Source organism: Apis cerana, linkage group LG2 (genome assembly GCF_029169275.1).
Source record: "Apis cerana isolate GH-2021 linkage group LG2, AcerK_1.0, whole genome shotgun sequence".
Taxonomy (NCBI): domain Eukaryota; kingdom Metazoa; phylum Arthropoda; class Insecta; order Hymenoptera; family Apidae; genus Apis; species Apis cerana.
The window spans coordinates 15805001-15822878 of record NC_083853.1 but is presented as its reverse complement, the minus strand read 5'-3'; the positions used below and the strand labels follow the sequence as shown (position 1 = coordinate 15822878).

The following is a 17878-nucleotide window of genomic DNA, read 5'->3' as shown; positions in this document are numbered from 1 at the left end:
CAATATTTCAATAAAAAAATGATAAATTAACAAACAAAATATGTATATAATACGATTATTAAATGTTAAATGGTAGGATATATTATGTATGTTATTATATATATAATTTTAAAAAAAAATTTAAAAATTCTTCGTCCAAAATAAATAAATTTTGTAAATGTTATCATTTCTCAGTTATATAATGATCTATCTTTCATTGTAAAAAGTATTATTATTTTTATAGGAAAAATAAAATTATTATTAATAATTGTTACAGGGATATTATATTGATAACAATATATATATATATATATTTATAAACAATTATTATTGATTATTTTTATTCTGTATATATAGAAAAAAAAACTAAAAGAATAAATTACGAAATACGAAATCAACTAGGGATTTTAATTTTTTCTTCTTCTCTTAGTAAAATGATGAGTATGGAATACTTACAAAGTTACTACAGATATGTAAAATAACGGGAAATGGTTAAATGGGGGAAAGAGTAAGATCTATATGAAAGATTGGATGGGGGGAGGAGACGAATACTTATAAACAAATCGCGAATAGGAAAATGTACATAAGTCAATTGTACATAACCTCGGTTCTCGGGATTTAATTCGCTTCGAGTTTCATATTTTCAATGCGTCTTGTAAAAATGTATACATTTCTTTTGGATAATGGCCAAATATACTAAATGTAACTAAATGTAAAAGAGAATAATGTTTGATCTATAAAAGAAGTTTAGAAAATTTATTTTTGTTTAAAAATCAGCGTTTTTATGTGACATTATACGATATTTTTTGATGAAAGAATGAGCGATCGAAGATATAAGATACGATGAAATAGTTATGTTGCCTTCGACTGGTTATTTTAAAGCTATTAACTGTCCATTTTATGAAAGTGGAACGTGCGATAGACCTTATTGTCATTTCAAACATTCGAAACGAGGTAAATCATGTTGTTGTTTAATGTACTTTATTTAATGTACTTTATTTTTCAAGAAATTTATTTTCACTCGAATATTAGAATTTTGTTATAAAAGATATCAAAAAAAAGAAGATTTGATTATTATTTTAGAAGATGTTGGAATCACCACGGAGGCGATCGAGACGGTGGAAAACCGTTCCACGGGTCAAGTTGAAGAATCCAAAAGTGCTACAATGGTAATATCTGATTTTTATTTGAAATTTTACAACAAAAATTATAAAAAATTATCAAAAAAAATCTTAATTAATCATTTACATAGATGTAGATAATAAATTTTCTTGTCAGAATGTTGTTTCTCAGGTAGTCGAAGGATTAGACTCAACGTTAACTTCTGGGTCAACTGGTACGATAAATAATGTTACAGCCGATATGATGGAAGAAAGAACAGATACACCAGCATCTGTTAATATGCAACTTCCATGCGTTTATAATCCAACACCGATTGCAGAATTAAAGAAACGTCATATACCAATAGTATCTTATATGCCAACGAGAAAAAGTAAAGTTGCTGTAAAGCGTAAATGTTCTCCAGATGGAGTTAAGCCTTGGTTAAATATAGGTAACGAGTCTATGGAATCTCAAAATGTTGAAATTAAATACAAACCTACTATGATAATCAGTCCTGAATCTCGAGATACTATGCAAAGTTACATACCTACATGTAAATCGGACTCAGCTTCGTTAAATTCTTGCAAGGATGGTAGTTCGAACGAATATTTATTTAAACTCAGGGAAACTTATTATCCAAAATGTAAGAAAAGAAGAGAAGAATATGTTCCAAAGAAAGTAAAAGCTCCGTTAAAATCTGTCGATGGATTAAACGAATCTGCGTTTGATCATTTTGAAACTGAGCTTGATATGATGGACGAAGTATTTACTAAATCGTCTACCAAATCGATTTCTGATGTACAATCTGACAAAATGTCTCAAGATAATAAGTCTTCTATAAATATTGAACCGAAATTTTCTGACGATGAAGAAGAAAATAATCGCGATAATGTCGAAAATCATAATCACAATGATACAAATAAAACCAATATTGCACAAATTGATTCCATAGATTCCGCAGAACAAATTGATTCCTATCGTGATACTGAGAAATCTGATTATTTGAAAAATAATCAGAAAATAGATGCACATTATTCAAAGTCAATTAATGATGATAATTGCATTAATGAAAATACATATAGTAACATTTTGAATCGAGATAGATTTCCAAATAAAGAAAATTCGAAAAAATCTTTACAATCTGAGAAAGGGAATGTATCAGAAGTAAATTCGAATAAAGATACTTTTGAAAATGATAAGGAATATAAGAATAGGGATAAAAATAAAAGTGAAAATCAAAAGGATCAGAATACATCTCGTAAAAGATACAAGGATAAGTATGAGTCGAGTAAAAAAACTCATTCCAACTCGTGTAGTAAAAGTAAAAGTAAGAATCATGTAAGACACAAAAGCAAAGGATCAAGAGATAAGAAATATGATAAAGATAAGAATAAATATAAGCATCAGGAGAAAGACAAAAATAAAGAAAGCAAACATAAGACGAAAAATGATAGAAGGGACCATCATAGATCTGAGAAACGTCACGGCTATTCTTCTGAGAAAAGAGAAGAACATGTTAAAAATAAAGATAATAAAAGTTACAAGCATTCGAAAATAGATCGTAAATCGAATGATACGATAATCGAGAAATTACACATACATGAACGAAATAAAGAAGAAATAAATTCTTCGACTCATAAATCGGTAAATAATTCGATAAAAAATGTCCGTTTGAATTCGATAAATAATAATGATGAAGAAAACGAGGATCATCAAAGTATCATCGATAACGATATTGATGTAACTTTCAGTACATCTGATTCGGATCACGATGTACAAGAAGAATGTTTAAAAATATTTCAGGTATGCACATTAAAAATTGATCTTATCGAGATTCTCTAAAAATTGAAGAATAGTATCGAAGAATATATTTATTTGTGTTACAAGGAATATCAAGTACCTGAACGGTCAAAAGAAATAGAGCCATCGAAAGAATTATCGGCATTCCACGAGAACGAAAAGGAACAAAAAGAAGAGATTGGCAGAAAAAGAGTGGCGCACCCTTCAGCTGCCGCATGTGTTACCAGACAAATTGGAATTAATCAACAGGCAAGAAAATTGATAAATCCTCAACAAAAAATGTATGAAAGGTGGCGTTTAATACGAGATACTGTAACAGAAAAACCTATTACCGCGAGCAGTAATATTTCTAAGGATATGCGCCGAAATTGTCCCGAAACGATAGGGATAACGAGCAACAATGATTTAAAATTAAATGGAAATGGTAATATAATAATTTTTTTGGGAAAATATACGAAAATATTTTAAATATTATAAATAAACATTATATTAATTAATTATCTATACGAGATTTATTTTTTTTTTTTTTTATAATATTTGTAACAGGTCGCGTCCGAATTGCTCATGTGCCGTATGCTAAATCTCTAGCGATAGAAAAAAAAAAGGTGACGGAAAATTGTGTAGGAAAATTGGGAGATGCAAAAATAACGGATAATTGTAAAACAGCTGCGCAAACGGCGAAGAGTGGTATACGCATTGCTCATGTTCCACAAGTAGTCTGTATTAAATATTTTAAGATTAATTGTTAGGGCATAATATTTTGTTATGATTATTGATATGTTAATTATCTTTTAGATTCCTCAATTAATACGTCCTGAACCGTTGCAAGTAACCACGCAAAAATTTCCTTTAAATGTTCGTCAGTATTACGTGAATATGATGCATGACGTATGCGTGTTAATTTACACAAATTCCGAAGATGCAGCTCAACGTGCAGTCAAAGAAGAATACGCTTGTCACGAAAGATGTAAAGCGCTAGCTGTTTACAAAAATTCTTGCATGCTTGCTGCTCATAGATTGAGAAAAGAAGTTGATCAAAATTCATCTGTGGATAATAATGCAACAACAATGCCGGGTAGCAGTACGATGTCTCACGAAGTGATACTTGCTGGGAAAGTTAAAGGTTCCTGGAGTGTTCTTAAGACAAAAAAATCTGTTATGGAATTTAGAGGTGCAATTCTATATAGTATGTTAAAAAAATGGATAATGACGGAACAACAACTTCGAGATAACGGATTTCCTCGTTCGCATCCCGATGGTCAAAAGGTAAAATATAATAAAATTTAATAAAATTTATCGAATTTATTTGTTTTTTTAATGTTAAATATTCTTTTAATTACAGGGCCGTGCCAAAGTTTATGTAACCAATTCACGAAATCAAAGTGTTCTGTCAAAAGTGCCTAACGAAAGAATTTGTAGTCGATGCGGTCAAACTTACATAATCGATAAACAAGGATTTGCTTTACAACCACAGAATTGTATATATCATTGGGGCAGAAAATTCACAATCAGAGGTGAAAGCAAATATAGTTGTTGTCAACAATATGGTTCTGCAACTGGTTGCTGCGATGCAAAAACACACGTTTGGGATTATACAGATTATGAAAATCTTCGTGGTTATGTGAAAACTTTGCCAAAAAGTAATTCTTAAATATCTCTTTTCTTTTTCAACTTTGAACTATATATTTATATTTTCTATGCCTTTTTTTTCTATTCCTTATTTTTCATTGTTATTATTTTTATCATTATCATTGTTAAGATACACCAATCGAAGAACAAGGAGTATATGCGCTTGATTGTGAAATGTGTTATACTACTCAAGGACTGGAACTAACCAGGATAACAGTTATCGACGAAGATTGCAATGTAGTATACGAGACGTTAGTCAATCCGCAAAATCCTATAATAGATTATAACACAAGGTAAAAAAAATATTACAATTTTTTCTTTTTTTTTCCCCTTTTTCCCTCTCACCTCTTTTTTTCTTTTTTTCCTTTAGATGAAGAAATATATATATATAGTGTGTGTGTGTGCGCGCGCGCGTGATATTTATATTTATTTATTTATTTTTGTTTTTTTTCTGAACAAATAACAATATTATTGTGCAGATTTTCTGGCATTACGGAAGAAAATATGAAAAATGTTACAACAACGTTATTAGATGTTCAAGCGACACTGCTGACAATGTTTTCTGAGAAAACTATATTAGTCGGTCATAGTTTAGAAAGCGATTTCAAAGCTTTAAGACTCTTGCATGGAACTGTGGTCGATACAAGCGTGATGTTTCCACATAAAAATGGATATCCACAGAAGAGAGCATTAAAGAATCTTTGTTCGGAATATTTAAGGAAGCTTATTCAAAATGATGGTTAGTTGAAAAATTATTTATTTTCTATTTTTATTGGAAATATATAGCAATATATAGTTAATTTTTTCATGATTTTTTTTTATAGTTATAATTTATGATAGAATAAAATCAATTCCGATTAATTTTTTAAAAACATTACAGTTGGTGGACACGATAGTAAAGAGGATGCCATCGCTTGTATGGAATTAATACTTTGGAAAGCAAAGGAGGAAGCAAAATTACAATAGATGATATCAGACTGAATCGTGTATAGCTTATGATTTTACGGATTATTAAACGATGATAATCGTTTTCTTTTTTTTTTCTAACTATTGTATGAATTGTATTATAGTTTTTTATGTATAAATGTGATATACATATGTCAGATAAATTGTGGAATCGATTATTATCACAATCACAACTCACCTTTGAATTACATTTACAGTTTTACGATAGTACAAGTTTATTCTTTTGGTCGTATGTCGTATGTAATTCATACTTTTATAAGATTTCGTTATTATTGCGCTTTGATTTTTGAATCGTTCGAAATGTAAATAGAATAATATATGGATGATCTATGTTGTATCTCTTTTCTTAGTTCTCTTCGAAACTATACAAGATGTAAACTTATTTTTGGAGATTAAAAGTCTTGCAATAAACGAACTTGAATATTTTGTACGTGTTCAAATATTTTCTTCTTCGTTAATATTCTTTTAACAAAAATTAAATTATAAAATAAATTAATTTGTTTTATTAATAAAATAAATATTGAATATTTATTTATTTTAGGATAGGTAACCGATGATTAAATAAATAAAATAATATAAGAGAAATAATGTATAGAAATAATAAATACGTACACGGATAATAAAAAATATGTTTGATTTTTTTCGATCCAATTTTATTATATAAAACTACATCGATGTTTCATTCAAATGTGCGTTCAATCGTTTTGTACCAACATGGCATCTTGATTTCAACTTTACCATTGAAACACAATCGATCAACAATTCGATTCGTTCGATTGAACTAAGACATTTTAGAATGCGTATACTTTGACGTATAACAGGTACCATGACGTGAATAAGCGAGCTTATTTCGTTATTTGCATCTATGGTTCACATATAAATAGCTCGCAGCTACGTTTTGCTGTCATAAACGGACTCTTTTTCTCATTTTAGCACCGTATTGAAAAATAATCATCATTAACTTTTACTTTTTAAATTTACTGTATCCAAGATTATTTTGTCTCCTCTTTCTCTTTCTCTTCGCCCCTTGTAAATTATTTTCATCTCTTCTCATTTTCTCGTTCAAATTGCAATTCGAAGAATCACAATTAGAAGTAATTCGAAGGAAAATAATTCATGTTTAAATCATTGATACATGTACATACGTAATATTAAATACGTATATGTATCTCATTAGGAAATCTTGAACAGTATATTCGGAATATATTGATGAAACGACGAAGTATCTTCCTTCGAATTGTCTTAAAACGAAACGACGATCGATGAATTTATGTTTATGAGTATGTGTAAAAGGAAGCGTTTACATTTTTCATTCGTGTTGGGTAAAAAATAGTTTATCTGTCTCCTTCGAAACAAACATTATTGTCAAGATATATGTATTTATATCCTAATCTTTGGTATTTTGTATTTCTACTGGTTCTTACATTGAATGTTTTTCAAATTTTAGGCATTTTACCGCATTCGCGTATATGTGTAAAAAAAGAAAAAAAGATAAAGAAGTACGTGTTGCATCGTACGTGTTTCAACATACATAAGTAGCTACATACGTATATATATATATCGACACAATTCTAAAGAGATATAATGTCGAATCATTTGTATATACGTATATGTGTACGTAGTGAAAATATATTTTAAAATGTCGATAATAGGCTACCTTTGATGGAAGACTCGCGGAATTATGTATGACTATATTCGCGGATTGTGTAATTATTATAGCAACATAACAATTTCCAAATATGGAAGCACCCCGATTGACTTTGTCGTGTGATGGAAATTGTGCTAATAAGCGAATAGATATTGCAAATTAAGCGAAAATGTTGAAAAATAGCTTGCTTTGTATGTGTGATTCGATAATAATAATTATCATGGTATTCGAAGGCAACTATTCAAAGACACGTATATAAATCGTATCAACATAACGAATGATATCGAATATTATTTCATATTTATATATTCAATTATGAGGTGCCTTTTCTTTTTCCATTTCTCTATCTTTTCCATTCCTAATTATACTTTTCGGAACCATACCGATTCGATATCGATTTGAAAAAATTGTTTATAAGAAATATGAGACATTGCGTCAAGATTTTGTATAGCTAATTTAATCACAATGAAATTTCTATTCTTTCGACGACTTGATGTGAAATAAAATAAAATAATAAAATAACAAAATCGTATAATATAGAAAAAAGATTTTTAACGAAAGAATATTCATGTTTAATTAATTATCACGAAAATATAATACAATATAATATATATTTTTGTCTTTCCTCTGTATATATATATTGATTTTGAATTCGAATTGCACGTATTGCTTTTTGGAAAGATATATTATCTTTTCAGATATGTTAACAAAATAATTATTTCTAAATTTTGCTTATGAGAAGAAAGAGAAAATATGGCACCATATATCTATTTAACGGCGATATATGTATAATAATTATAAAAACTATAACAGCGACAACATTGGCGATAGCAATAACGATAACGATGATGAGGATGTTGTTGGAAAAAAAAGAATCGGGGAAATATTTGCAGAATGCAGTATATACGTATGTAGATATTTTTTAGGAAGGGATCGTTCGATCGAAATCTTGATCTCCAACAAGATAAAGAAATTGAAAAGCGATCGCTAATAAACTGATGCCTAATAAATCTCCCATCGCTGTTAAATATGGAATCGCCGAATTGTCTGGATCGATTTTTCGTTTCCACATCCAATGTATCATTATGTATGCAATGTACAGGAGAGCGGCAACTTGGAGCATGGCGGCGCACAAGTAAACAAAAACGAAGAGAGGCGTTAGTGAAGTGTTGCCATCCTTCATATAATTAATTAGATAAATGAAAATTATGTGGCCTGGTATAACCATTGCCATTAGAACTCTGGTTGTTCTCGCGTGCATACCTGGAAGAAAAAAAATGGAATTAATCATTGAAAGATAATGGATAAAAAGAAAAAATTGGTGGACTCAAGTGAAATAAATTTTGCTTTTTACCTTTGCCAAAAAAGTTAGCGATAGGTGTAATAAAGATAACGGGATGCGTGTGACCAGGTGGAATTAGAAGAGTTCCCAGTTCGGCTTGTTTGTGAAGGGCTGTCGATATTCTGCTTGCTTGTACAGCTACCAAATTTCCACCGACGCCGTTGATCACCGGTTGGAAAACGGTCAAGTTTTCGAATCGCGAGACCATGAATTCGAGTATCAGACCACCGCAACTGTTTGGTCAACAATAGCGGTCGTTCGTGTTCACTTTTAATATGTACTCGGTTCGTGCCTTCTTTTTATCCGTTCTTTTAATTTCGATATTCGTGAAACGAAATCAAATAAAACGAAACGAAACGGAACGGAACGGAACGGAACGGAACGATACGAAATGAAACGGAACGGAACGGAACGAAACGAAACGAAATGGAACGAAACGAAACGAAACGAGACGAAACAAGACGAAACGAGACGAAACGAGACGAAACGAAACGAAACGAAACGAAATGAAAAGATATACACATATGAATCGGTACTCACCTGCTGATCAACATAGCGATCATGACAGGAGTCCATCCGGAGTAAAGAACATCGTTTGTGTATTTGTTTCTCTTGGCGATCCATACCCAGAGAGGTGTAATCAGGATGTAGCAAGCAATCACGAGGGGTGCGACCCAATCTTGTTTATTTATTGATTCGTAAAGAATGGTAGATATCCACGAGAGTAAAGCCAAAGAGGTGATATCTCCAAGACTGGCTGCGATCGGTGTCGCGACGTTGTCCGGATTAATGTGACAATGTCGGGAGAAAACGATCACACCTGCAGTTATCAATCCAAGGACGAACGAAGCCAGGGATGCGGTAACCAAACTGCTCGCGCATAATAGATATGCATGATCGAACGAGATGGTACCGTTTCGAGATGCTCCCATTACGATTGCCACCACAGAGCCGAGAAATCCAACCACTATCGCCTGGCACTGCCAACACGAACTGATTTTCTTTACACAAACGGTCATACCGAGCGAAAATAATGATTGAAAATGATAAACGTTCGATCGGGGAATATAAGGAAAAGGAAAATCCATGAAAATCCATCGATATCCATTGTATCGATATCGGGAATCCGTTGAACTCGACAGATTTTTTTTCCGGAAAAACTTTTCGATAATAGAAAAAATTGTAGAAATGAATATTTTCGCGATAAGTATCGTCACATCTCCAGTACTCGATCAGGTAAAAGAACGCGACGATAAACATCACGTTGACTCTCGAAGGTCATTTACCGTTCACGCGTTTAATGTGTGTAAGTGTGTATAATCAAATAAAATCGTGACGCCAATGATAAGACATCTGTGAATCGCGTCTTGTCGGTAGAAAGTATCCGATTTGGCGAATAATTTTCACGGCGAGTAACGATAAAAATATGTTGGGGAAAAGAGGGGGGGGGAGGGAGGAAGAAAAAACGATATTTACATATTCACAGATTTAAAAATGAAGGGAAAAAGTAAAAATAGAATTTGAATCCGACTCACTTGAATCAAGACGAGATTTCCAACGATCATGTACCATTGTTGTTTCGGCGTATCCATATGGCCGAGATTCGCTTGAGTCGAAAGACGGGATGCAAGAGTCATTTCTAAATTTCCTTTCAAACCCAATAACGCTGGGACTAGAATGATGAGTTCGCTCACTTTCTCGAACACGACCCAATGCTGTGAGGAATAAGAATAAGATAAGAAGTAATGTAAGAATAAGATGTAACGTGGATGGACAATGGTTAATGATACACATAATAGGTGTAATATCGATCGAAAGTAAGAAGGAAGAAGAGAGAAAAAATCTAAATTGAACGAAAACGAAGAGAAGAGATTCATACTTGAACCAAATCTAAAACTAATCCTGCCCCCACCATGCCAAGGCCGGCGATAAGAAACGGTATGAAAACTTGAATGGTGATCGCCAAATACGATTCGAGAGGTTCATCTTCGTTTACACCGTATATTTTACTCTGAGCGACAAGATCGGGAAGACGGCCACTATCGGTGGTTCCCTCGTCGAATATAGGTACATCAACGCGGTCTTGTTCCGCAGATTTGTCGTTGGGATCAATGACAGTGTCAACCCCGACAACCGTGTCCATCCATGCGTTCGTCCCCGTTCCTCCTCCCATACCCGTCACCGTCACTGTAGTCGTGCCTGTGCCCAAACTTGTGCCCATGATCGTTGTGTTTACGATCGTTGATTCCGAGCCAGTGGTCGAACGAGCATCCTCCGACGTTATCCTGTGGCAAATTTGCTTTTCGGAAAGTAAAGGTTCTTTGCATTGATCACTGTCGACAGAAAATTAATTATGGTAAATCATGAGGCATATATCATATAACGCGATATATATATGTCGAGTATGCGAGTATTCGTAACATGGATATCTCGCACACCGATATATGTAAGGTATATATGTAAAGGTATTTTCAATCTTATTGCGGAAAAAACCCAAGAAAATTGTATCTTGATGAATCATATGAAAAAGTTTAGCGCGTGCATGCGTGGATTTGAAAATCGAATATGATGAAATAATTATCGTATAATAATTGTTGAACGTACTTTTCAAATTTGGATGTAACATCGATATGGGCGTTTTTGTCGGGAGGTAATCGTACCGGATGTTGATGCACCTGGTCCTCTATCATCTTCTACTGAGGATCCCGTGCGATTCGCTGCCACCGATATATAGCCATTCTCCTTTGAGAATGATAACGCTTGTCTAAATGTTCGCTCGTGTAGTTGTATTTCAGGACAAGAATCGAGCAAATTACGTAACCAACGAGGGACGATATCTCTAGTCTGATTCGCTCCGAACTACATTGTAAGGCTCATTGAAAATTAAAACGCATCCACTTTTAATATCACGAACAAGCGCCAAATTTCGAATTTCGATTTCCACGATGATTTATTCATATCAAATATTTTTCAATCGTTCGATCATCACCCGTTACTCTTCATTTCATTATCTCACCCTTTTTCTTCTTTTTAATCAAAACTGATTAAAAAAATCTTCCGCGATTTTTCATATTCTCTTTTATATATATATATATATATATATATATATATATATATATATATATGTCCGTACACTTATTTGTTATTATTAGTCATTTGGCGTTAAAAAAAAAGTTACCATTTCAAAAAAAAAAAAAAAAGAAAGAAAGAAAGAAAAAAAAAGAAAAGAACTGATTTTTTTATCGAATCAATTTATATTTCGTTCACATTATACCACGTAAAAATACGATGGTACGTAAGACGATATTGATCCTCGAGTTTCGATGATTGTTACGTTTCATTTGCGATATTTTTTTTTTTCTATTTTTTTTTATTTTTTTTTTTTTTAAAGATCGAGTCGAAAATAAATGAAAATTGAATGTTAATTGTCGCCTTATGCAAATTATCATTTATACATATTTCCATATAATGTAAAATATAGTTTTTTTCAAAATTTTTCCGCGATATGATCACGTTTGTTATCAAATTATTTGTTTTTCGTGTTCGATAACGATTTCGAAAAAATATAGAAAATAGAAAGGAATAGGAAACGCGTATGTATTTCGTGCAGGAACGCGCGCGCGAGCGCGCGTGTGTATGAGAAAGATATAGAAAGAGAGAAAGAGAGTGAACAATTTTAACATGTATTTTGCCAATTATAGGATGTCGATTAGCGTCCCTGCCGTTTACGTAAAAGATATTAGGATTGAGGAGGGAAAAAATTTTTTTTGAATATAGAAAAAGAGTTACCTTTATTTTCGTAAGGGAATCCTCGATGATGTATCGAACCTTGACCAGATTCATAGACCCGAAAAACCTGATTTTCAATGTTCTCGAAACTGTGTTGATTCTGATAAAAAAGAAAAATCAACCGTCGTCACGCATTTGGTGGTGTAAGGCTGGTGGCCTGGTGCGAGGCCGTTTCACACTATGGTTACATCGCGACTGATCTCGATCATGCATCACGTTTGTCTCCTTAAAACTCGCTTAGGACTTTTACCGGGAACATACGCTAAACGGAGCAAGCGCGAATTTATCGATCGTCAGTCGACGAAGTAAACCTTGATTGCTCGCCTACCTTACCGTCTGCTTTCCCTCGCCTACCTAACTCTATATCTTTCCGTTTTCTTGCCTAACCGTCTAACTATCCAACCTATCTATCTATCGCCCCTTTATGTTACTCGTCTTTCGCACCTGTCTTTCTCTGTTAATCCTTTATGTTACTCATTCCTATTAGTTATATATTATCTGTTATCTCGTTATTGCTCGTTCACATAACGTACCTACTATTTACGTCTGATTAATTATTGGATTATTTCTTCGTTTAGCTACGATCTTTTTAAATATCGTACGGCCTCTCTCACCTCTGCCTCGTTACTTCGCTTCATCGACTTTCTTATTAAAAATCGTCCATTTTTCTAAATCTAATTTTGCGCTCAACATTCGACATTTTGATTAATTAATTGGTTAATTAATCATGATCGAATTGAACCAACGGTCTAATGAAGATTATCATTTTAAATTGTTCGTTGTTGTTACAAAAAAAATCGAATGCATAAATTATCGAAGAAAACGAAACGTCGAATTCGTTTTTTTACATTTGACGAAAAATCGAATTTTATAATTTCACTTAAATCGTATACGAATCGACACCCATTTATACACGAAACGTGAAAATGTGTAGTACTGATCGGTCGAGCGATAATACATTTATTAAAAATTGCTCGTTTTATATTTATCGTTTTACCGTTAATTTTAGCTTTATTATCTGCATATATTATACAGAATCTGTCTATATTTGCAATATTTACTATTTACTAATTATATTAATTTAATTACGATAACGTTTATATTTATAATATATATAAGTATTTTGCGCGCGCGCGCATGTGTTATTATTATATATTTTTATCATACTATGTACTTTTTATCTATATATTTTCTAAAAGATCGATTATGTAAGACCTCTGATAGTCGGTCGTCCGCAAATCGAGCGTTTCACTTTGACATTGAGTTTCGACTCACGAGTATCGCAACTCACCGCGTTATAACTGAATCGAGAGTTTCCTGCACTTTGTGACGCAAAGATTTTTCTCATTCATCGTTTAATCCCAATTATCATTTCTTCTTTCGATCCACGCTAATAGAACGAATCATTTTTGATACCTGTAATAATTGGCTCTTTGCATCTTATTATGCAATAAATTATATATTATAAATTATTTATAATACACACACACATACATATATATATATATATATATATATATATACACATACATATATTGATGTCGATTAACATCTCAGAAATACATCGCATGCCTACGTAATTATTGAAAAAGAACTGTCAAATTTGCATAATTTATACGCAAGAATAAACGAAGAATGTGAAATTAACTATAATGATATGACTGTTTCGTTTGATAAATATTTGAATATTCGTACACGTGTACGTAAAAATAGTAAATAAAAAATAGAATAAATAAGATAGATAGAAATGTGTTATAATTAAATTTTCGATAAAAATTATATTTAAATGGATATCTATTGATTATTATTGAAATAATAAGGGATAAGCGCGCAAATGAGCGAATTAATAATGATTTACATTGGGAAGAAGATGGGAGAAAAAGAAAATAAAAGAAATAGAAGAGTTGGATAATAAGAATATTATCGCGATTGTTATATTATGTTGTAATATCACGTGAAGGTAAATATACGTACAAGTTTGACGTGTCGTTTTTTTTCCGTTGTTTTACACCCGCGTATATAATATATGTATCTCTTAAAATCTAAACTATCTTGTTGTTAACATCGAGTTTCTACGGATATGCGATACGTGTATGCGAATTAAATTCTTGGGTATGATAAATAATACTCGAGAGATTGTGCAATGCGTATATACATAAATCGTCGATCAAAATCATTCTATGAGGAGAGAAAATACTTGAATGAAAAGTAAAATGAAAATTATAAGATATTAATTGTAAATACAAAATAACGAGTGTGAAAAATAGAAATTATGCACAATAGAAAATCAAACGAGACGTGTGATATTCGTGCATCGGGATTTGCAAACATTGCCGTTTAACGTTAACGGCGCGCGAGTACGAAGCACTTCCGTAACATATTCACAAATTGATAAATTACTCCACGTGTTTAAGTTCGACCATGAGGAGCAATAACTTAACATACGTTTTGATACTTGGTTCCCGTGACCTGCGAACCGTACTTTCGATCTCGTTTCTTTCATTTATCGTGGAAGGCCAAGAGTCTTTCGTTCCTTTATCCTTATACTCGTTTTTTGCTACATTTCGTAACAAAGGAAAGGTATAGTTGATTTGTATTTTGTAATTATTATATACTTATGCATAGTTGTATTATATGTACGGCGAAATGAAAAAAAAAAAACAGATAAATACGTATGAAGAAAAAAGATTTCATGAAGCAAGGATCATTTGCGCGCGATCAAATAAAAATGTCTTTTATAATTCGCGTTTTCGCACATTGTTAAATACATAATATTTTTTTTCTTTCTTTCTTTCTTTCTTTTTTTTCCTATTTTAAATTCAAACTTAACGTATTACGAAATTTGTTAATCAATATATAAAAATTTAGCTTTTCTTAAGCTTGATGTTAATTTTTATCCTATATCTTATTTTTTTTTCTTTTTTCATTTTATAATAATTGGTGATAGTAAATGAAGAATAAAGAACGGACTATGATATACTATGATATATATATATATATATATATATATATGTGTGTGTATATATACACATATATATATGTAATGTACAAATATAAGAACGACGAAACGCAAAAGAATAACACGGAGATGTAAAACACCGATAGACGAAGATAGATTCGATTTATTTTGTCGATTGATCCATTTTTTGGAATATATATTCAACGCGATTAAAAAAAAAACGTAGAAAGAGGATATTATATTTTGATAAATGGTAACAACCGACCCAAGATTCGCGGCACTTTCTCCCTTTATTCTTGATAAGTAGAAGCTATCGCGACGAATGTAGTAAGGTCGGTATAAGAACTGTTTTAAAAAATGACTCGATCGAGCAACACGATAGATAAAATGTAAAAGGTTCCACTGAGAACGAGGCGATAGTTGGCACTGACAGATCTAACTATTTCATTGACGGAGACAGGCTGATGTCCCTCTCGACCACAACTTGGTCGTTTCGCGTTTATACATTGTACACGTACGAATCGTTGACTGATGTTGATGTGCACGTGCAAGCATCACGATATATATTCGTTAAACACACACGCTCAGATCTGCCTCGTTTATGCGATTACGCTTACAAACCTTTAAGCCCTATTCGTAACTCGATCGTACAATATCGTACGAAAGAAAAACACCGCGTATTCTCTATCTCTTCGATCTCTCTCTCTCTCTCTCTCTCTCTCTATATATATATATATATATATATATATATATATATATATATATATACTTGTAAAACTTTTATCTTGTTATAACACTCTTTTTTCCTTTTCTTCGTATCTTATCCTCTATTTTTTTTATTCTGCATCATGTATTTCATTTATATTTTTTTAAATTGACTCAAATTCGTTGTATATGCATAATAAAAAAGAATATTTAAAAATCTAACGATATAACGATATATCTATAAGTCGAATTTATTTTAATTCGCATAAGTACATTATTTGGTACAAAATATTTGAGCATGTTTCGTTATATACGATATGCAGGACATGTATTCGTTTCAAATTTAACAATTGAAACGAATATTATATTCGTTATTATATATTTTTTTGTACATGCATGGACATTTAAAAATTATATATGTAAATTTTATCGATATATTGCAAATTATAACTTAACTTGAACGATATTGAAACAATTTTGAAATTTGTTTCAAAATCTTATAATTACTTTACTCGTCATCGTCATCTATTTTTTTTTAGATTCGCATTTTTCAAACCGATATGTACACACATATACGCGCGCGCGCGCGCACGCACGCACGCACGCATGCACGCAAGACTGTACAATGGAAAATATCGAAGAAAAACGAGAAAAACATTGTAAGGATATAATGTTGAAGAAAACAGAAAGAAAAAAAAAGAAAAGAAAAAAAGAAAAAGAAAAAGGAAAAGAAAAGTGAATAATATCTATTCGTTTCAAAAATATAATTTACAAAGAAATAGAAATAGCACGAAACATCTCGATATTTTTTTTAATCAAATATTGCGCAATATAGTATCAATGAATAACGTTATGCTCGTTGTTCTTTTTTTTCTATACATATTCGTTCTAAGTTTAGATTTAAAGTCCCATCAGTCTCCAACATCAGAATCTCCATCTCCAATTGCGTAAAGCAAGTGAAACGCAATTCCTAATAGAGCTGTTCCTATCAAATCACCCGCTGCAGTTAGATATGGTATGGCAGAACTATCTGGATCCATTCCTCGTCTCCACATCCATACGACCATTAATTGTGTAATATATAATAATAATATTACCTAATCAAATCAAATAAAAATACAACTTTCTAATCGTCTGCTAATCATTTGTTTTATATCGATTGTATGTATGATATTGGAATTAATTATATATACCTGTACTAAAGCGGCGCTTAAATAAACAATAAGAAATATAAGTGTAAAAGAAGTATGACCAGCTTGAAGATAACTGATGGTGTAGCCAAATATTAAATGGCCTGGTATCACCATTGTTAATAAAACTCTAGCAGTCCTTGCATGCCCGCCTATAACGTAATCGTATTGTAGATACAAATACAAACACATGTTTGTTTCAAGTGTATCATTGATCTACGTACCTTTTGCACAAAAAATATGGAATGGATTGAAACGGACAACAAGTATTTCTTGATTATTGGATCGTCGTCCATCTTTATGTAAAGACGTTGATATTCTACTAGCTTGAACGGCGGCCAAGTTACCGCCAACACCGTTTATTACTAGTTGAAATACAGCTACACCTTTGTAATTGGATACGGTGTAATCTAATATTAAACCACCCACGCTAAAATTCATGTTAAATAATGATAATTATAAAAATTTTATAAAAATTATAATACATATATATTTATATACAATATTTATATATAATATATATATATATATATATATATACATATATTTATATATAAGATATACATAAGATATATACTTTCGGAATGAAAAACATGGAAATACCTACCTACTAATTAACATTGCACATATTACAGGCGCCCAGCCATAATCTAATATTTCTCTGGTAAATGGATTTCTAGCTGCGATATAGTACCAAATTGGTGTGACGATAATGTGAAATATTATCAACACAGGTGCTATCCATGGTGCATATTCTAAAGTAACGTTAC

At 31.8% G+C, this 17878-nt stretch overlaps 4 protein-coding genes across 5 annotated transcripts in view; 2 read left to right on the top strand and 2 right to left on the bottom strand.

Annotated features, from left to right (window-relative positions):
* The first annotated feature begins 388 nt into the window (after window positions 1–388).
* On the top strand, window positions 389–5901 carry LOC107992478 (putative RNA exonuclease pqe-1). 2 transcript variants are annotated; one of them, XM_017048371.3, is made up of 10 exons: window positions 389–933; window positions 1063–1148; window positions 1258–2883; window positions 2968–3304; window positions 3427–3596; window positions 3676–4146; window positions 4223–4520; window positions 4640–4802; window positions 4989–5248; window positions 5390–5901. In XM_017048371.3, exons 1-10 carry the CDS (start codon window positions 834–836, stop codon window positions 5473–5475), a joined length of 3597 nt encoding a protein of 1198 aa, XP_016903860.2. In that variant the 5' UTR covers window positions 389–833; the 3' UTR covers window positions 5476–5901. The 2 variants fall into 2 exon arrangements, with proteins under 2 accessions (XP_016903860.2, XP_016903861.2); XM_017048372.3 differs by having other exon boundaries at window positions 405–933; window positions 1273–2883.
* Window positions 5902–6494: 593 nt separating this feature from the next.
* On the bottom strand, window positions 6495–11207 carry LOC107992480 (solute carrier family 41 member 1). Its single transcript, XM_028664162.2, has 6 exons — window positions 11070–11207; window positions 10345–10798; window positions 10001–10180; window positions 9006–9445; window positions 8478–8698; window positions 6495–8386 (listed from the first exon to the last, which is right to left on the bottom strand). Exons 1-6 carry the CDS (start codon window positions 11153–11155, stop codon window positions 8046–8048), a joined length of 1722 nt encoding a protein of 573 aa, XP_028519963.1. The 5' UTR covers window positions 11156–11207; the 3' UTR covers window positions 6495–8045.
* Window positions 11208–11301: 94 nt separating this feature from the next.
* The window catches only part of LOC107992483 (uncharacterized), a 14212-nt gene continuing 7635 nt past the window's right edge, over window positions 11302–17878 (top strand). Inside the window, exon 1 of the mRNA XM_062071754.1 lies at window positions 11302–11331. The gene's annotated coding sequence lies outside the window, so the exon portion shown is untranslated. The remainder of the gene's footprint in view (window positions 11332–17878) is intronic.
* LOC107992481 (solute carrier family 41 member 1-like) overlaps window positions 16154–17878 on the bottom strand; it is a 2755-nt gene continuing 1030 nt past the window's right edge. The window contains exons 3-6 of the mRNA XM_017048381.3: window positions 17716–17863; window positions 17333–17538; window positions 17112–17260; window positions 16154–17015 (exon numbers count right to left, since the gene is read on the bottom strand). Coding sequence (XP_016903870.2) covers window positions 16830–17015; window positions 17112–17260; window positions 17333–17538; window positions 17716–17863 — 689 coding nt within the window. The 3' untranslated portion in view covers window positions 16154–16829. The remainder of the gene's footprint in view (window positions 17016–17111; window positions 17261–17332; window positions 17539–17715; window positions 17864–17878) is intronic.